Source organism: Eufriesea mexicana, unplaced genomic scaffold (genome assembly GCF_001483705.2).
Source record: "Eufriesea mexicana isolate 0111107269 unplaced genomic scaffold, ASM148370v2 scaffold572, whole genome shotgun sequence".
Classification (NCBI taxonomy): Eukaryota; Metazoa; Arthropoda; class Insecta; order Hymenoptera; family Apidae; genus Eufriesea; species Eufriesea mexicana.
In genome coordinates, this window is record NW_016908738.1 from 1269176 (window position 1) to 1290582 (window position 21407).

Genomic DNA, 21407 nt, shown 5'->3' on the forward strand with positions numbered 1-21407 from the left:
ATATATATATATATTATATGTATATTATATTATAGATATGTACTACACGCGCACACACGCCCGCACAGACCCACACACACGCGTGCGCATATATTTTACTCAGAACGAGTATGTTCAACGTGTTATCTGTATTTCTATCTACATATTTCGGTTGTAACTACCTTGAAGGTGCACACAAATATGAGCAGCTGAACAATAAACAAACATCGAAAAGGGATTTAATATAAGTTCACAGTGTATCTAGAAATTCATATATGTGCAACAATCAAAATGTTTTTCTTGCAACAATCTTCGTACAAAAAAATTATTTTTTCCTATTGGATATTTTTTATTATATTTTTAAAATGGAGAAAAGGAAAATTTCGAATTTTGTCGAATTGTCGGTTGCCCGTGTAATTATTCGATTCTTTTTGTGCAACATAGAACGGTAATGATTGTGCGGATGACCGCATGGCGTAATATGTAAATGTTCCTTTTGAAAGTACCATTTTTCTAATTTCTTTACTACAGAATATTTATATTTATTAATTGTTTTTTTTTCTATATTACGCCTGTTGTTTTTCCGGATAGTTATAACACCGGCGTTTCCTCTATTTTGTCAGTGGAGCTGCCTCCTTCGTGTTTCTAAAAGTGCTACCTTCTGGTCCGAAAAAATACGTAATGTAGACTCAAGAGAAGAATTAATTTTTTTTAATAATTTTTCGATTTGTTACGTGATAACGATAATAGCTGGAAATTAATGCAACGAAACTGGAAATATTCGTTGGAACATTAAGCATGAACGATGGTAATCGATTATTGTAACGCAGCTATATCGTAATTATCCATAATCGTTAACGGTTGTTCGTTCTGTTATTCTTCAGCTTTTCTTCTTTTTTCTTTTTTTTTTTTTTTTCTCTGTCTCCGTATGTAGACTGCGTAACCTCCGGACGAGCATTTGTAACATTCAAAATCGTTGTACCGTCGCGTAAAAAACAAAATCAGTATTCTTTCAACTCCAACATCCTGTAGAATTGTACGCCGGTCTATAATTTTTACACCACTTCTTCGATTATAGAAATCAAATGTTTTCACAAGTATCAATCAATTTTTAAAAATGTATCAATCGATTAATAAATTATGCATGGCATAAAAAAGATCCTGTCTGTTTTTATCCTATCTATTGATACCCATCGATAATTGATAAAGATACAGATATGATTAGGAAATTCTCCAAATAAACAGTTTTTGCGTTGGTGTAATTTCTTTACTATTATTTCATGTGGAATATTTTCCGAAAAATTCTTAACAATTTACCGTGTGTAAGAATAAACAATTTAAATTGAACTTTAAAGTGTTATCTTTCAATTTCCCATTCTATCATAATTAATCCGATTACAACTTATCTCTTGTCACGTGTTCCAATGTCAACTCCCAACTAAACAGTAACGTTTTCGTTCGTCATCCTTTTCCAAGTTCAAAGTATCAAATTATTGTAATACGAATAGACGCAGTAGTGAACAGTATATCGATTCTATAATAAAAGTTTAGTAATTAGAAACAGAATTCTATCTGTTGAAAAAGGTTAATTAACGATATTGTTTAAAATATTGATACGAAAGTGGAATACCTTACGAAACGATAAATTCTTAACTAATGCGGTGAAGTTGAAGTTGCATCGATTTGAAATGCCCTCCAATATGTCGTGGCTGTTGCCCGATTGGCGGTTACCGGTGCAGGATCGAAAGAGAAGGGAATGCGCAGAAGCACGTGGATTTGTTTAGACGACTGTCAAGCCCCTTTCGTAGCGCATTTACAAAGTCCGTGGGGTGCTTCCGGTAAGCCCCGTAGCTGGCGGCGCTTTCCCGACAAACGATACCGGGGGCCAACGGGGGCGACAAGATCCACTGTCTACCTCCCTTCACCCTCCCCTTCTCCGCGAGCCCGTGTCCCAGCTCCCCGTCCTCTCCTTACCAACAGCGTTACACCTCCGATGTGGAGACAGAGACAGAGATAGAGACAGGGGCAGGGGAGTGACGACGGCGACGATGCCCGGCGAAACGAGCGATGGAGGAGGGGAAGACATCAACGGCGGACAAGGCCGCCATATTGAATCACTCTCGTTAATTTTTGCGCAGAGGCGGTGTGAATTTTTTCTCCTTGCGCGGAAGGTAGCAGCTCAAGGTTGTGTCTGAGATTCACGATCGTGACGATCGTTTTCGCGGTTACCGTTGGCACACGTCATCCCTCGGGTCGAGTTGTGTATTGTTTTCGTGTTGTTACACGGACCAGGTAGAGTGAGGATACGATAAACGATGCGCGGATATGCCACACGAGAAAGATTCACGGAAACATGCGGAAATCGTGCGTGTATGATCGCGAGGCAGTGAAGTGTGCTCGTGATAGGGAGGGACACTCGAGAGAAGTGAAGTGTATGCGTACACTGACTGCGGTATGTGGTGTGCGCCATGTCATTGTACGTAAGCGATAGTATAGAGTAATATATCGTAGTGGAGTGGAGTGAAGTGGAGTGGAAAGCGACCGACCGTCTTGCCTGCCTAACTGTCTGCCTAACAGCGTGCCTGCCTGCTTGGTTGTCTGCTGCTTATCTACCGCTCATTCGTTTGCCCGCTTTGTGTATAATTGACTTGTATGTCAAAGCGATTTACACAAATTCGGACCAACTTTTGATTGACCTCCTCTCAGGTACGTGTGCCTTCCTGAACGCGGGAGGCGTAGGCGTGTGTGGGGGTCAAAACACTCCGTGCATCGTTCCAGAGAAGGTGCGATTATCAATGTAGTAGCAAATATGTTGTGCACGCGGAAACATAAAGAGTCGCGTGTCGCCGTGTCGTGTGAGCTGGCGTCACACGTCGCCAGCGAGCGTTCGTGTACAGCTCGTTCGACACTGAGCCACTGATATTTTCAGTCGCACGCCTGATTAATTGCTATCGAATGATTTTGACTTTTTTTTCTTGTTCCATCATCGAATTCTGATATTTTCGTTGATGATCTAACAGAATTGCGCTGATAATTTATTAACGTACTGAAAATGATAAAACCTGGGATGTTGAATTCTTATGAATCTGTGTTACATGATTATGTTGCATTTGTTATTTTTTATAATTACTTTTTGAATTGTATGCACATGTTGGTTCACTTGTTTGAGTACAGGTGATAATGTACTATTTTTATTTTACATGAAATAATTTAGCTGAATTTTCGGTAATTTACTTGTCGATAAAATTAACTTGCCGATTTATTGTAACCGTGGCGTACGTTTATTAGGTTAGGAAGAAAGTACAAGATTGTCGTAGGTCGCTTTGGGATTAGCGAACTACTTTGCGGACTTTGTACCATTTATTTTATTTGTAACATTTTCATTTAACATAGGAGAAAAAAATATTGTTAAAAATAATATAGGAAGTTTTTATAATGAATATTTCAATATTTTTAGAAGAAATATATAGTTAAGTGAAATCACTATTTTACATTTAATGAAAAAACAGACATTAATGTTATTATATATGATTTACTTTTATATATTATTTTTCTATAGACCAAATAGTAAAACCATGAAATATGAATGAAAAATGCTGTGACATCAATTCAAGAGTTTAGAGATCCTATACCGTCACGTGATCTGGAAAGTGTGCAAGGCGGGAGATCCGAGAGAAACTCCGTGAACTAGTTAATTCTTTTGCATTAGGAGGATTTGAAAACGTTGCTTACATGATATTTAAAAAAAGAAAGCTTATTTGTAAAAGCAATCCTTCGACGTATCAATATGTATATAAGGATGAAAAAAGTATGTAGTAAATAAAGTCGTATTACCTAGAGGTCGCGCTCGGTTTCTTGATAAAATAGTAATTACGAGATGCGTGGACGATATCAAATACGTTGCAAAAACATTGCAACTCCTTCGTCCCTCCGGTCGGGAAGGCCGGCAGTGGGGACTCCGTCGAAAAATCGATTTCCCGTAGGGCATAAGGGTGCGGGAGGAGTGAGGGAAAGGGAGAAGTACGGAGACGAAATTCGGGAAAATCCGCAGAGAGAGAACGAGAGAAAGAGGAAGAGTGGGAGGGAGGCGGAGAGAAAGAGAAAGAGATTGGTTTCTAGCCCGTTCCGATGCCGCTCGTGTGGGTGAGTGGCTAACTCGTGCGGTAGGGGGTAGACCGTCGACGGGGTGAGGGGAGAAATAATTAATGTGCGACCGTACCTCTCCCCTCGCGGTACAGGGCACCCCTCTCCCCCTTCCACAGTCTTGTACCGCTACGCTTAGCTGCCATTGTGCCGAGACGCCACTTCCGAAGCATCAAATTCAATTCTTCGATTTCGTACCGCCACTTCCTTGCGAAAATTTCGTGAAAGAGAGAAAGCAAAGGGCACGCGGCATATTGTGCTGCCGGCGGCTTAGTAAAGCGCGCCAATATTTGCCTCGTGTACGATCTTGAAGAACATATATTCTTCTTTGAACGTCTTTGAATTCCACGGAGGTTAGGTTAGGACATTGCTTCCGTGGATATCGGCCGATTGCCTTGCAAGCGAACACGATCTTTTATCGCGCGTTTTAGCCCGCGAGTTGATCGCGTTACCGGTGGTGCTACTGTGTTGTGATTGCGTCCTTCGCAAGCTGAGACGGTTGCTGCTCGAAATAAAGAGGGAAGAGCACGATGCTCCGGTGTATATGAACGGAATGCTCGAACGGAGATTTTGGTAACCCAGTTATTTTTATTCCGGTGAATCTTTTCTATCGCTTTCAAATCACAGCATTGCGAAATGATGTCTCACCGTTCGTGTCGACTTCTTTGTAGTGTTTTTTTCCCTAGCGTACATACTCGCCGTGTCATTATTATTAAAATCGATTCAATTAAAACGAGTCAAATAAATCTTAGTTATAAATACGTTCCTGGGTTTTTATAGAGTTGCTGCATTTGAAAGAATGGAAGCCATGGATTTGGACGGAGATGCGGTAGTGGACTTGAGTGTTAGGTAAACTGAAAGAAACCTCGATTTTTCCCTCTTTTTTTAAATTTTGAATTAATTGAACATAGCACTGTATAAAGATACATTGTTGAGTACTCTGTCAATATAAAGCTATTGTTGTTGACATATTTGTGATAATAAATTGGCAGATTATTGTATATGCAATTGTTAAAATTGAAATAAATAATATGTTATAGTAGTTTATAACACAGTTTTTAAAACTAGTATTGATTAACACTGATAGTAAGTACAAGTTTTACATCAAAGTAGATTATTCTTTATTTTAAGATAATAAAATTCTTTATATTTTTCATGTTTATTTTTACATTCAATATATAGAGCTATATATTGTTTCCTTTATTAAATTATTAACTTTGTCATCATAATTTTTTTCTCTATGTAATATATGTTTTCAGCAGCAGTGGTAGAAGAAATTCTCCATCGATCACTATCAACTCTGGTGATGTAGGAGTTCCATTAGATTTAGGTGTTCATTTTTCTTCGAGTCCGAATGTGGATAGCAACATACCAGAAGCACGTAATATTCAAAATGCAGCAAGAGGCATTTTAGCTCCCAAGTCTGGAGATGATAGGAAAACACGCCGTAATCTTAGACCTAGAATTGAAATAAGTTATGCAGAAAGTCCTGATGAACGTAGAATAAATGGTTATGTGAATGGAAATGCAGACAGCGATGAAGGTTAATTATAAAAATAGCACATTTATTTATAGCTTCAGTATCATACCTTGATTATATAACTTAATACTTAATAACAATACAAAATTTTATTTATTAGGTGATATGCCTCCTTTGCCTCCAATAAAAGAGTTGTCATCAGATGAATTGGCTGAACGTGAGAGGACACTTAGAAAATTAAGGGAGGAACTTAGATCTGAGGAAATGAAATTGGTATTATTGAAGAAATTAAGGCAATCTCAACAATTGAAAGAAAACATTGCTGCTGTACCCAAAGTACCCAGTAAATTACCACCACCAGTTACAGTACAACCAACTCCTCATAGGTAAAAGTCTAATTAAATTTTGTTCTGTAAAAATATTGTAATAACCATTAATCTTTGCTTATTGAAGTAATATTCTGGTTTTCAGTCATAGGACAAACAAAGGACCACCAGCTTCACTTAAAGGACAACCTGCACCAAGCAGGAGCAGTAGTTTACATGCTCCACCTCCTGGAATGTTATTACCACCTACAGTTGGTCGTAGTTCTACTTCTAGTACTGGAATGCCACCTAACATGGTCATACCACAACCACCTCATCCTAGGGGCAGGCCACCTAGTGCAACACCAAATGTATCAAATTATCATGCACCTGCAGATAGAACTGAAAGGTCTACAAAAGATCCAACACCCACTCCAGCACATCAAGTAAGTAAGGTACAAAATGACTTTTTTTTTATAGATATACAATTTTATAAATGAATATTACTTAAAGTGTTACAATTATATGTATATATTATATTTTACAAATACTTGTTTACATTGTTTGTGAACTATGTAAATAACCATAATTGTGTTTTTGTAAACACAAAGCTGCTTCTTGGATCTCAAGAAAATAAAACCACCGCATCCTTAAGCACACCTGTGATTTCAGAGCAGGTATATCCACTAGTCAATGTATATGTTTAGTCTCTTGTCAATCTGATTCTTTATTAAATATCATGCTGACTTTCTCTTGCCTTCTTAACCATATTATTTCTGGTTTCTGTGTTTAACCCACTTATATTTCCATTTTCCTTCCTATCTTCTTTCTTTTTATTTTTTTTTTCTTCTTTTTTATCTATTATTTATTGTAACATTAATATTTTATTTTATAGAGAACTTACAAACAATTCATTAGAAATTTTATCATTTCTGTGTATTTAATATTTATTTCTGAAACTATAGGAGAGACCAAGGGATGATAACCAGACTCCTGCACAACGGCAGGCGGCTGCCAAGTTGGCTTTAAGAAAACAACTTGAGAAGACTTTGTTACAAATACCACCTCCGAAACCTCCACCACCGGAGATGCACTTCGTGCCAAATCCGTCTAATACCGAATTTATATACTTGGTGGGTCTAGAGCATGTAGTTGATTTTATCACTAAAGAACCCGCTATTCCACCACCTCCGGAACCATTCGAATGTACTCAATGCAAAACGGATTTTACACCTGTGTGGAAATGGGAAAAGCCCGTAACTGGTGGCAAGAAAGAAGGTCCACGAGGACAACATGCAACCTTCCAAAGACCTCCAGCAGGTCGTGATCCTAGGGTCATATGCGAACATTGTGTAACGACCAATGTTAAGAAGGCTCTTAAAGCAGAACATACTAATCGGTATATAACCTATAATCTATAAAATAAAAATTTAGTAACACGTTTTGTTACCTTAATTAACATGGTAAATGTACATATAGGTTAAAGACAGCGTTCGTAAAAGCACTGCAGCAGGAACAAGAAATAGAGCAGAGGTTGGCGCAAGCAGCGTGTCCAAGTCCAGACCCTCCAGCTCCAAAACCAGTTCCTAAAGCGGCTACTCCTACGAGAAGAGTAGCAACACCACCAGCCCCTCCACCTCAAGTTCCACCGGCACCAACGCTAGCACCAACTCCACCAGCACCGAAATTACAAGATCATCCTCTGGTTAAATTGGCAGAAAGTGGAAAGTTTAGCCCACATCACGCTGCTGCAGCTGCCCTACAGCAACAATTGCTCAGAGGTAAATTCAAAATATTGCTGTGATTGAAACTTTATACATTATATGTTAAAAATAAATGCGATTGACTTTATTTTCAGAATTGGCAAAAAATCCTGTGCCAGGTTTGCCACCTCATCAACCCCTTCCTGCTCACATGATGCCACCATTTACTTCGATATTATATCCCTACCAATTAGCAATGGCACAAGCTGGCGGAAAAGGTCTTGCAGAATTACAGCGACAAGCGGCAGACTTGCAACGTCAATATTTGCTTGATATGATTCCGTCGCAAGCATCTCAGGCGCAAGGCAACCAAGCTCCACCTCGCGCCCATCCACACAATTGGAAAACGTAACCGAACGCATTTAAGGATCGACCAGTAAATGCAAATAAATGAAACTGCAGAGCTGTGTTAGAGAATATTGAGAAGCAATGATACTCGTATTCTTTTTCCAGAACATCGTACTAAATAAAAATCTTTAATGAAGTGTGATGAATGTCACATTTTCATAACATTGCTAGGATAATGTACCAATTGATATATGATTGGTATCTTTATTTACAAAGTGAAGCTCAAACTTGGAACAATGGGACAAGACACTTCCTGTATTATTGTGAAAATGGGAGATTTTAACCATCATTTTGTGAATATGCATTAATGTGTGAGTGTGACTTTTGATTGTTACCCGGAAGGTTCAACGTTTTATTGTCTCAAAAAACCTAAGCTTTCAGTTGTAATACACGAATGATAATTATCGTAATTTTCTTCGTGGTTTCAAAGAGAGAAAACGAAAGGATGTTCACGATTTAACCGAAGGCCAGCATACAAAAGATTCTTCGATTGGTTTTTTAAAAGATCAGTATCTGTGTTTCTTTTTTTTTTTTCTTCTTTTTTTAGGGGGATTACCCTATGTTGGTATTAACTGTACTGTGAAGGAATAATAGGTGAATGTCAATCAATTGGAGTAAGTGCATAATAACTCGGACGCACATAAATGAATATAATTGCTTCAATTATTACATTATATATATTATATCTACATAAAGAACCAAGTGGACATTTATAAGGCACTAAGGACAGTAATAAGTGTTATGCGATTATAAAAAATTGGTTGATTAACAATAGTAGTGATAATCAGAGAGTGAACGAAAGAAAGAGAGAGTGAGAGGGAGAGAAAGAGAGAAAGCGCGCACGCATAAATACGTGCGTAAAACAACAATTAACAAAGTTGAAAAAAGTGGGATCTTTTTAGGCCCTTGATAATTATAGTTAAGTCAATCTTTGTCGCTGGTTTGAATAATTTTTGTAACCATCGGCGGTACCTGTACTCTGTGTATATCTCTTTATTTTCTTCAAACTATGAGTAGTTTTAAGGCGGTTATAATAATTGAGAAAGAAAAGAGAAAGAGCGAGAGTAAGAGCGAATGAGAGAGCAAGTTGTAGACTACTGATGAAAGAAAAAGGGAAAAAAGCAAATGATCTTCGTAAGAAAATGTGTGTCACTGATATAGTCAGCAAAAAAAACGAATGTGGGTGTGATAGTAACGTTTTTCTTTTTTTCTTTTATTTCTTTTTTTTTTTTTTGTCGTTATAACAAGAGGACAGAGAATGAGCATTCAGCATGTTTTTAAAAAATAGGGTGACACGAATGTCATTCGCGCACAAATTGTAGGAATTTCAAGGTAAAACTTCTTCAGGCTCATTTTGATGCAGGATGTATTGAAAAAAAAGGAGGAAAAAAAAAATCGAAAAGAAAAAGTCCAAAAAAAAAGGAAAAGAAAGAACACGTGAAACGGAAAAGAAATATATATATATATATATATTTTATATATATGTATATGTATGTATGTATATATTTTATATGTATGTATATATACATATATATACACATAAATATAATATAAAATATATATATATACATATAAAAATCTGTTATACAAAAATGGAAGAAAGAAGAAAAGGAAATTTGTCGATTAAGGTGTAAATTATTAATAATAGCGCGATTGATTTCATGTGTCACATTGATGTAAAAGTATTTAATGAATTTAAACAGGTCGTATGTACCCGAAGTTTTTCCCAAAGGAAGAAACAAAAATCGATTAAGTGGCAGATCGCCGAATTTTTATGAAATCCTCTCTTCTGAAAAAAAGACAAAACGAAAAAAAAACTTATCTGCACTTTAAAGAAAGAAAAAAAAAAAGAAAGAAAGAGTTAAAACAAAATCTCTCCGGCACACATCCCAAGCAATACTTATTACCACCCCCACTCTAAATAATCTGATTTTTCATTAATTACTGGCTAACCAACCGATCTTGGTCACAATTTCCGAATCACTAAATATATAGTTAACTGTAGTCTTGATATTTCTCGGTATATGATACAAGTTAATAAACTAAAAATAGCATAATCAATCTCTCTTTGTACTACGTGATAGATTTTGAACTCATACTTGATATACATGTACACCGTAATAAGTCTATCGATCGCATAATAGATCAAGATCTGTGTTTTTTGTGTAAGAGAATCGAAGTAATATCATCGTTGTCAATTGTCATTTTTGCCAGGGCGCTACCGTTGTCATCCTCCTGATCGTAAAGAAAGAAAAAAAGGAAAAAATAGAAACGAAAAAAGCGGGTTTATTCGTATTTTATCGTCACAACTATGCGAAGCGAGGGAGTGCGTGGTCTTTTAACGCAAAGCAACTATGCATAACCAATAAGTTGATTTAACTATCGCGTGTTACCAATCAATCATTACATGTATATATATGTTCGCCTTATAAATTTTACAAATTTTATTTTTCCTGAAAATTTTGTGATTCCAGTAAGAAGGCAAAATGTGGACTGCGTTTCTATGTTCACTGCTATCATGGCGTATATTAAATATTTGCGTTTCCTCACCAGCCTCCCTTTCTTCATGACAAATGTGTTCTGTTTAATTAAAAAGGAAAAAGCAAACAAACGAATGAAAAAAAATGCACATAATGCATCATCACTTCTACGACTGCCGAAATCGCGTAAGATGTTTCGTGTGATCGACGATTTGTCAGATTGTAGCCAATCATCGATTACGTTCCTCCGAAGACGAACCTTGCGCGAAAATGGGAAAACGTTTAAAAATCGCATTGCATTTTTTCACGTGGTAACGCGAAACGAGGGTTCACGAAAATGAACGAATAATGCAAAAGAAAAAAAGTAACTACGTTTCTTCCTATCTTCCTTTCTAGTCTTGTCTTTCACCTATGTGTGGTGCTGATTTAAGAACTGAAAGCACTGTCAAGTGCGAAAGTTTAATTTTATATTCTAAACACGAAGGAGAAAAAGAAAAAAATAAGAAAAAAAATGGAAACTTTTTTTCTACTCGGAGAATACGAAAGAGAAAGAGTAAACGAAAAATACTTATACTTGCAAGTTCGACGCAGGGCGGTAGTGTGAAACGAACGAAACGAGAAACAACAAAGAAAATGAAATAAATCGAATTTTCGATCTAATATAGGTAAAGCAATATAGAACTTCGAACATCACGGAATAATATTCTGTATAAGATATTTGAGGGAAAAAAATAAAAATAAAATGCTGTGTAACGAAACGAGGTCCGATATTTAGTGGGGACGAAGAAAACACGCTAAAATGGCTCGAAAAATAGGGAAAAGATAGTACACGAAAAAATTCCCTAGGCTGAAATTTTACGTCCAAAGACAGAAAAGGAGAAATGAAATTGAATTCGTATTATTCTATCTTTAAGTCTGGCTACCTGACGAGAATCTCTGCCCCCACAATTTATAGGATTAGTAGTTTTAAAAAGTACAGATTACCGAATACTCTGGAGACTACACGAATAAAGCTTATCAATGATTGTATCTAGAGTGATGATTTATTTGTACTTTCGAAACGTCAGCTTTTAATGTTACATGTAAAAGAAGAATGAAAAAAAAAGTTACTGGAAAAAAAACAAATCCGTCGAAGAGAAAAATTTTCTCGAATCTTCAGCGTTGTGTCATTTTCGTGCGTTTCGATCGACGAAACATTTAGATGTGTAAATGTGTAACTTGAATTACCTGTGTTACGTCTCGTCTATCGCTTGGATAGTAATCGCATAACTCGAACACATTCTCAATAATCGTTAAGATACAAGCGGCGGATTAATGGCCTGCGATCGTTTAGCCTTTAGGAGATACCATTAATTTTTTACTATGTTTGTACATTGACCTAAGGACGCTCAAGAATTTCATCATTACAAACTCTGCTATTCCTTTTGTTCTTATTCTTTTTTTTTTTTTTTTTTTTTTTTTTTTTTTTTTTTATTCATCATTTTTCTTCTGTACACGGACACGTTCTTATCATCGAGCCATTATTATAGAAATATTAAACAATATGGCTCCCCTCTATTGGTTCTTCTCTGCAACGAATCCGCCATTGTCCCCTACGTTCGTCGTTTCGTGAAAGAAAAGAAGTACACGAGTTTTTCTCGAGTTCAGGTACGATTTATCGCGGCGTCTCGCGTCTCGCACTGCCCTATCCGGTGCGAAATGTAACGTGGCAAAAAATGAAACGGGGACCAGTTTAGCGGGTCGAAAGATAAGCGCTATATTTAGAAACTCGACGTAAAACTTTCAACTTATGCAAGATACGATTGAGTTAGACTAAGCGAATCTAACTCCTTCCCCCTCGCGTTACTATTTTCTAAGCATTTAATTTCGTGATTTATCAACGCGCAAAAGTGCCATAAAAATGGCCACGATTACCGTTGTCGTGTGAAGAAACGTATCTTCATTCGATGGAATACTCTCTCTCTTATTTCCGATTATAAGTTTAGAAAGTATCATTTATAATAACTTATTGTCATGTCTTTTTACACTTTGTGAAAATATTGAGTGTCCCCGTTAGTTGCGAGGAACGAAGATTTGAAAACGTAGAGACTGGATGTTAAATTTGCTTCTTTTCATTAAATTCGACCAAACATTTCTTGAAGTGTTTTGAGCAAAATGGATACAACGTCGGATGGTCACAGGTTCGACAGGCTGCCGCGAGATGTGAACAGCATCGCAAGCTTTCACGGCAACAGGATGCCCATAACTCAGGACCAGCTGCGGCGCAATTGTAACAATAACAATCACCTAGAAAAGGTAAAAGAAAACATTGAAACACAGACGAAATTTGTGCAGCATTTATTAGCCAATCTTCTGTTCAATTCAATAAATTGTTGAAGAAATTGAAAATTATGTGAATCAGTAATAATGTCAATCAACCCTGGGCCAGTGATATTTTAGATGCAAGTTCCTGTAGATAGTGCGAAACGTTAATAGTGGTTAAGTTTACGTTCCTTAGGTTAGTCCAATCTGACAGTTTCATTATTTAATGACATATTTAATTATGATTTCCTAATTTATGATAATTTAGATTTCTACATTAGTATGTTAGGTAGTATTAGATAACGTCTAAACGTTTAAAAAACGTTTTTTGATACTATCAATCTTTGCAGCTTATTTTACATAAAGAGGTGTATCTTTCTTACAGAGTAGTTTCTTATGTCAATTTTTCTGCCTATCCTTTCATCTCAATTGCGATTCATCGCTATTTCGTTACTCACGCAAGACACTTACATCACGAGATATTTGACTCCGTGCGTTAAATAACCGTAACGCGAAAGGGGAAAAAAGAGAAATAAAGGTAAAGCGTATCACGTATCGTGTACACCGCACGTGCGTATTTTTTACGTGGAAACTGGTCCAGAATCGAGACGAGCCGCTGATCCTTTCGATGTGTCTCGTTCGATGACAAAACACACGTTTTTATCCTCTTATAACGATATCCATTTATGATTTAATTTTTTGTTAAATGATCGAAAAGAAGAATGTAATCGTTCCATGTATCGATGCAAATTTCAATGAAGATATAGAAATGTACACTGCAGACGGTAATAAATTTTCCATTGACGTTATGTTTTTACGTTAGTAAAAAGTTTTATGGTAACAGAACAATTTTTAACTGGAGACCGACTTAATGTTTTATCTACAATAGATAACTAAAAATTAAAATCAATTTTATCAATTACTCCTATTTAATCTGTTAATTATTCGTCAATTTCAAACAAGAAATACAAATATTAAAAATACCTTTTTTAACCTATAACAAGAATTTTTCAGTCTCGATTTTGCAATCTTTTGCATATTTCACTTGAAAAGTAGAAAAAAGATACATATTCCAAGATGTTGTGTAGGTTGTCAATTCTTTGAGGTTGCATGCGCGACAAGATAATTAGACACACAGTAAGATTGCACATGTCCTCTGCATGTAATAATGATTCGCTCACTAAATCACTATTGCTCTGAATGTTGAGTAGTGAAAGGAGGGACATGAGATGCTACAAATGCTCGGCCGATAAAAATAATGGCGGACTATAGATGCAGATCCCTCTAGGAAAAAGACTGCAAGGACACGCATGGTAAAAGTAATTTCTGTTTATATTTTGAATTTCAACGTAACCGTGAATTCTATGAAAATGTTATTTCTTTATTGAAGAGATAACTTATTGCTTTGGATAATCTCATATACAATTAAAAATTAAAACTGATTCTGTGAATAAGATTATTTGGTGGTCAGATATTCTTCATTATCGATGAATTAGACACGTTGTTTAATTATAAGGTTATGATTAGAGATAGGAATGTTTTGTTGAATAAGTGACTCTGATATATTCTTTTAAGTCAATTATATGTTAGATTGTAATAATTACAATGTTGGCAAAACTACAAATATTTTTTAGTAGAAAAACTCAAAATGACAATGAAATGATTTTATAGTGGTAAGTGACGAAAGTGTCAATATTATGCGAATAATTAATATTATGCTCGCTTCTTTGAAGCAAAAATAAAAATGTTCCAAGATATGTAAATATAATTCCGGGACAAGTAATTTATTGCGTCTCCGTGAATCATTATTAGGAAGTAAAGTTAATCGAATTTCAATCGCTTTCTACTTATTTCAGTTGAATCCAATAGAGTGCATCTGATTCGTGAATGCATGCTCTCCGGTAACAATATGCGAACAATGTGCACGTAGGAGTGGCTTTAATATATGTACTGATTATTTTTAATAAAATTTTGCGAAGCAAAGTGGGTGATTTGTATTGAAATAGTTGTTATTTGTTAGTGAAAGTGTGTTGCCAGGCCAGTATCTAAGTCTTCAACCGCGAAGGGTTAATGTTACATTGCATAAAATAATTAGGATCAGCTGGTGGAATACTTTTACAAAGAAAATTACAAGTACTGATATGTTGCACACAGAATTTCTTACAAATTACAAAAAAGGTAAAGGAAAAATTTTTAAGAAACTAGAAAAAGTTAGAAATTTTTGTATTTCTTTTTATTATCATTATACATCTTTTTACACTAGTGCAGTTATGCAAAAATTTATTTGATTAATATCAAATATTAGAAAAATTAATTAATTTTTAATTTAATTAATTAATCTTAATTTTAAAATTAATTAACAAATTAATTTCAATATTTTCCCAATGCGCCTATACACTCAACATTTTCAAATATCTTAAATTTTTATTTTATATTAATTATATCTAAAGGAAAATAAAAAATTTGACCTCAATTATTCCATTCAAATTGCATTAAAATAATGCAAATGACGTTTCCAAGTATAAGAATACATATAATTTCTACTAGTCATTAAACTTTCTCTACAATTCGTCAAATAATCATCACACTTTACTTTCCTCGTTACCCTGTATGACCCTACAATTACCATAACCTATATACTCGCACGTTTCCAAAGTAAAAGCAGGGTCGTTTCCCAACCGGTACAAGCATCATTTTCGAGAAAGTGATTTATCGCTGCATGGTAAATACAGCCAAACGCGAAAAAATTACAAGGTGACATCGTTCGATCAAATATTGGATCTAATTTGTAAATTAACGCTCTCACGTGGTGGTCTGCATTTAACGTGGGGAAACAATGCCTGGGAGTGGCTATGTCAAGGTTAGAATCTCTATTGTGCATCGCGGAAAGCGGTATCTTTCGATAACAGTGGTTACTATCATTCTACTGGAATGCAAACATGTATTTATGCAGCGATTCTACAATGCATATGTGTTTATGTGTTACAGCGTGTATGTGCATGGAATTTTGAAATCCTTTGTGCGATTACCTTGAGGACAATCGACGGATCGTCTGGCTTCGGCTCTTCTGCATTCAAGACCTTCTTCGCCTTTTGGACAAGACGAAAATGACTCCTCAATCGAATTTTCACCAAGTATCGCATTGATCTGGAAATCAATCAATTAGCTTCATTGTATTCAGAGAATAAGCCAGATATAGTGCAACATATTTTGTGTTGAGCACGAGTCGCCTAAATTATAAATTTTTTAATATTTAATTTTATATCATTGTTAATTTAGTTGCTAATATATAATGTTACTTTAATTTTTAATTAAAATATTAGTATTCTGAATTCAATTTTAAGAGATGAAATAATGAACCAATTTTCTTGAACTTTCGTTATTGGTGAATTTTTAAGAAAATATTCAGATAGAAATCTGTTAGAATGGAAACATATTAATTATAATTTATGGGTTTTCGATAAAACGTCAGTTATAGTATATTCGTTCAGTTAAAATTCTAAAATATAACCCGGAATCACATATGCGTAGATGTTTTTCGTTTGTAATTTTTGTTACGCAATGAAAAGTGGCGGTACTTTTATCAGCGAGCTAATTCAGATTTGTCTTTTACGTGTTTAAACTGCGCATTTGCATTTTTGGCAATTACATTGTAAAAATCAGCTTGATTCATAAAGTAAATTTCCATCTGTGCATATTAAAATTTCTATCACATTTTCTCAAAAATTGTTACAAAACAATTGTGACATACACTCATTATCACCCCCTCTGTTATATAGAACTTTACTTGATTTTTGTGAAACTTCTTTTCAATATTTTTTAATGTATTTCACGTTTTTTAGAAAAATACATGAGTGGGTTATAATTTTTAAAGCTCACTCGTTTGAACGCGCCTGGCTTCGAAAACATTTTGACTAATTTCGCTAACGCGTTCTCCTCCGTAACGTTGGTGACATTTTCCTCGCAACGGTAACCGGTCAGTATCAGGAACGAACAACAAAGAAACAGTAACGCACCGCGAGAACACATCACGCCGTCATGAATACACGCGCGACGAAAAAGGCTCACACCTCGCCCTGGGTAATTTGAAATTGCGACTGATGGTCAGGTAGTAGAGAAGCGCACCGACAGTTTAACTTCGCCAACGTTTTATCTCATGGAGGGGATATCCTATATTGCAACACAAACATGACATGAAATAGAGTCGTTTAGATTAAAGATCGCGATTAATCTCTAAAACTCACATTCAAATTTTTTCGCAAACTACCTTAATTAAATTAATGATTTATTTTTGTAACAAAAGGTTTCAATTTATTTCTAACAATTTAATCTGTATTTTTGAAACGTTACACATTACATCGTATATGACTGTATATGACACTTCGAAAAATGTAATAATCAGAAATTTGTTTTATTTAAATTTCTCAGCTTTTTTAATTAGGCTTAAATTGTATTATTTTAATAACAATTGAGGTTTCTCTGGTTGCATGTTCATTTTTCACTTCTGTCGTAACGAGATTTCAACTGAAAAGTACGCGTTTTATGCGTGAGATTATATGTGGAGGTTAATCATCAAAATTGTTCGTTATGCTATAATAAATTATTAGTGCATAATATTTCTTTGAAAGCAAGTAGTGTTTCAAATTTGTATACAAAAGCTTTATAGTTCTGTTATTTATGTAATATGAATACATTCATGTTAAATGAAAAAAAGGCGAATGCATTTATTTTATATCACGTGATGTGATACAATCTTACCACTACTATAGTATTTTTATTCTTTAAATCTAGGGAATATATATTTAAATTCGAAACAGCTTTCAAAATGATTTATTTATAACTACATTATTATTATATTTCTTGTCTCTGTATAAAGTAAAATATATTATTATACTATTGATGAATTACTATGTAGGATAGTAAGTTATTATTTATAATTATTATTAAATATTATTGAAAACTTATAAAAATGTTGAATAATAATTAAAATTGAATAAATTTTTTGTATGATACTTGCTGTTATTTATGTTATATATTCATGTGCTTTCTATATTTGAATTATTTTGAGTTACTATTTTAAAGTCAATACTCTGGAAATAGAAAAACGATATTTACCTAGTTTCAGTTAGATTACAATTCTAACGAAGATAATGATATATCGTTCACTATCGTCATACATAGAAAATATTAAAATGAGTAATGTCGATATACATGTAAATTCATTTTATTATCCAAATATTAATTCTTTGTGCCTGCAAATGAAGATTCTCTGTATGTGTACAAAAAAATATTAAGCAATAATGTAGAAAATGTCACGTTACATATGTATGTAAACATTACGCAATAAGCGATTTCCAGGGGAAACGCATCTGACGAGACATCGCCGACTTGTAAATTGAGTTGTGATTGCAATTACGTTCTTTGAAACAGTGATCAGGCTCCATTACAAGTGTAATTCAATTCCCAGCGTAAAGTTAGTGACCGTGTCTTATCACGGCTGGAGATTTTACCCGTGAAATGTCAAAATGGCGTCTTCGCAGGACGCTTGGTATCTATCGTTATTAGGACTAGCAGAAAACTTTCGGACCTCAAGTCCGCCAAATATTAAATCGTGTATACAGTGTTTGCAAGCAGTTTTTAATTTTAAACCACCTCCAAGAGTTGAAGCACGTACTCATCTTCAACTTGGTAATATCCTTCTTACGCATACCAAAAACATCGATTTGGCGCGGTCTCATTTAGAACAAGCGGTCAGTTGAAATATAATTTGTATTGTAATTACCTTTTATTAATTGCTAAATGTTATCTTTTATCATTATTGTATACTTTCTTTAAAACACCATAGATCTGCTTATCTTTATTCTAACCTTTCTTTTTATTTTGGTACCATTGCTAATGTAATATACAAAATTATTAAAGATCTGTTGTTGTGTTAATCGATATACTTAGGTAATAGTTGAGTGTACTGTAAATATGATTATATCAATGGATATATAATATTGACATTACATTTTAGTGGCGGTTGAGTCAAAATATAAACACTTTTGATGATGTTAAGTTTGAAGCAGCAAGTGTAGTTGCAGAACTATATGAACAACAACAGCAACCAAATCTTAGTAAACCAATATTACGGAAGGCCATAGAACTTTCACAGCACAATGTATATTGGCATTGTAGACTTATTTTCCAACTTGCAGTACGTTACTAATAATTGTAATTAATGTCAATAATTAAAAATTTGTGAAATAATATTTTTATATTTCAGCAAATACATGCATCGGAAAAAGATTTTGTTGCAGCTAGTAGTTTACTTGCAGTAGGTGTTGATTATTCTCATATCAGCAATGCAAGTTATACAAGAGTATTATTCTTATTGAGCCGATGTATGCTTTTATTAATAGACAAAAAGTTTACTGAAGTTCATCCCCTGTTAAATTCAGCTGGACATCATGTTGAAAATTGGCAGGGTAGTCCACATCAAAAAGAATATTTAAAAGTATATTTTTTGGTACTTCAAGTCTGTCATTATTTAATGGCAGGACAAGTAAGCAGTGAATAATGTTATTTTAATATTATAAATTGACCTAAATAATTTATTTATCTATCCTTTAACAGGTTAAAAGTGTAAAACCATGTTTAAAACAATTACAACAAAGTATACAAACAATAATGTCTCCCAGTTGGCCAGCAGATGAAATAGTCACAGGTTCAAATATTGGAGATATGTTTATATGGATGCCAAAGGATCATTTATATGTTTTGGTTTATTTAGTAACAGTTATGCATTCAATGCAAGCTGGTTATATGGATAAAGCTCAAAAGTATACAGATAAAGCACTAACTCAAATTGAAAAATTGAAAAGTAAGTATTATAATTTATTATTTTAATAATTCTATTATAATTTTATAATGTAATTAATATTTATATTATTTTACAGTTGTTGATAACAAACCTATACTTTCTGTTTTTCAACTGATGTTATTGGAGCATATAGTGATGTGTCGGCTAGTAATGGGAAATAAGAGTGTAGCTCTTGCTGAAATTTCTCAAGCCTGTCAACTTTGTAGAAGACAACCGAGGTTACTTCAAGGTCATAAGCCACAGCTACATGCTTTATTGGGATTATATGCAATGTCTATGAATTGTATGGAAGCTGCAGAAGCACAGTTTACAGCTGCTTTAAGAGTATGATAAGAAACAAGTAAAATACTACAGAATATGACTTTAATAGTATTATATCAAATATTTTTTTACAGACATCACAAGAACGGGAACTGTGGACTTTTGCAAACTTAAACTTAGCAATAGTATACCTTAGGACGAAAAGAGATGCAGATTTAGGTGCTTTATTAGAACGAATAAATCCTGAATCTTTACCATCTCATTCACACTCTTTAAGGGCAGCAGCATATTATGTTCAGGGTCTTCAGGCGTTTTTTGGAGCACGATACAACGAAGCAAAGTACAAATTAATAATTTAAATATTTTTCTAAAAAGATTAAAAATAACTAAATGTATGAATATATTTATAGGAGATACCTTCGGGAAACGCTAAAAATGGCCAATTCTGAAGATTTAAATAGACTTACTTCGTGTAGTCTTGTACTTCTGGGACATATATTCCTTTCCTTAGGAAATAGCAGAGAATCTATGAACATGGTTACACCTGCAATGCAGTTAGCTTCTAAAATACCTGACGTTCATGTACAATTATGGGCTACTGCTATACTTAAAGGTAAGTATGAATTGGAATATATACAAATGAGAAAAACTTAATTTTCAAATAAATGATGTTTGTTGATAGATTTGTATAGAATTTGTGGGGATCCAAATCGTGAAAGTGAAGCATATCAGATGCATTGTACGTTTTCACAAACGCTTTTGAAAGATCACTTCCAAAGTACACAGATGGGTGAACATACTCTTATACAATGGACTGATGGGCCAGTGCCTGCCTTGCCAAGTAATCCACCACCTTCGACATCACAAGCGATTCTTTAATAATATCCAAAAATTCAATAGCTTGTATGATCGAAATGTGTAAAATATTTGGTGGAGCACAGAAATGTGTTAGGTTTGTACAATTTTGTTATCAGATTGTAGATTGAACAATAAAGCGAGAAATAACGATAGAAACAAAATGAGAAAAACAAAGCTCGCCTAAACGAGAAAATGAAACTGGCTGCATCGCAAAGAAGAAAATTTATTTCAATTTAGTTCCAAGAGAACATTTAATTTTTCAATTGGATATTAAATGATATCCAAATTCATTGTTTATTATCTAAATATTTTCAGGCAACTAAAAATCATAGACATTTTTTGCAGAGTTTCATAAAAGTTATATATATATATAACTTATAGAAACTTATTCTATATATATATATATAGTTTGTACAAACAATTTATTGTAATCATTTTCTATGTCACAGAAAAACGCAAAAAAGTGAAGATATGTATAAAATATTGATATATTTTATTATTTTGTAAATTGTAAATTATCTTGAAACTTTTATGCCCACAAGTGTATATCTGCAAAGAAGGGAAAACGGAAAAAGGACAGTGCTGTTATTCCGAGTATCAAAGTAATTAAGTGCATCTGTCAATATA

The 21407-nt window shown here is 34.3% G+C and overlaps 3 protein-coding genes across 8 annotated transcripts; 2 read left to right on the plus strand and 1 right to left on the minus strand.

Annotated features, from left to right (window-relative positions):
* Positions 1-1644: 1644 nt before the first annotated feature.
* Positions 1645-9452, plus strand: simj (transcriptional repressor p66-beta simjang). 5 transcript variants are annotated; one of them, XM_017897782.1, is made up of 9 exons: positions 1645-2455; positions 4903-4971; positions 5382-5665; positions 5763-5988; positions 6074-6362; positions 6519-6584; positions 6873-7306; positions 7387-7688; positions 7766-9452. In XM_017897782.1, exons 1-9 carry the CDS (start codon positions 2448-2450, stop codon positions 8020-8022), a joined length of 1935 nt encoding a protein of 644 aa, XP_017753271.1. In that variant the 5' UTR covers positions 1645-2447; the 3' UTR covers positions 8023-9452. The 5 variants fall into 5 exon arrangements, with proteins under 5 accessions (XP_017753271.1, XP_017753273.1, XP_017753272.1 ...); XM_017897784.1 differs by having other exon boundaries at positions 6074-6353; XM_017897783.1 differs by having other exon boundaries at positions 5385-5665.
* Positions 9453-10185: 733 nt separating this feature from the next.
* Positions 10186-16913, minus strand: LOC108545939 (uncharacterized). 2 transcript variants are annotated; one of them, XM_017897789.1, is made up of 3 exons: positions 16679-16913; positions 15829-15946; positions 10186-12784 (listed from the first exon to the last, which is right to left on the minus strand). In XM_017897789.1, exons 1-3 carry the CDS (start codon positions 16826-16828, stop codon positions 12594-12596), a joined length of 459 nt encoding a protein of 152 aa, XP_017753278.1. In that variant the 5' UTR covers positions 16829-16913; the 3' UTR covers positions 10186-12593. The 2 variants fall into 2 exon arrangements, with proteins under 2 accessions (XP_017753278.1, XP_017753279.1); XM_017897790.1 differs by lacking the exon at positions 16679-16913 and adding an exon at positions 16551-16646.
* A 1073-nt stretch (positions 16914-17986) lies between these two features.
* Mau2 (Mau2 sister chromatid cohesion factor) lies at positions 17987-21011 on the plus strand. Its single transcript, XM_017897788.1, has 8 exons — positions 17987-18549; positions 18816-18995; positions 19065-19343; positions 19415-19661; positions 19738-19985; positions 20057-20262; positions 20333-20535; positions 20605-21011. The coding sequence occupies exons 1-8, from the start codon at positions 18325-18327 to the stop codon at positions 20799-20801; spliced, it is 1785 nt and encodes a 594-aa protein (XP_017753277.1). The 5' UTR covers positions 17987-18324; the 3' UTR covers positions 20802-21011.
* Positions 21012-21407: the final 396 nt, after the last annotated feature.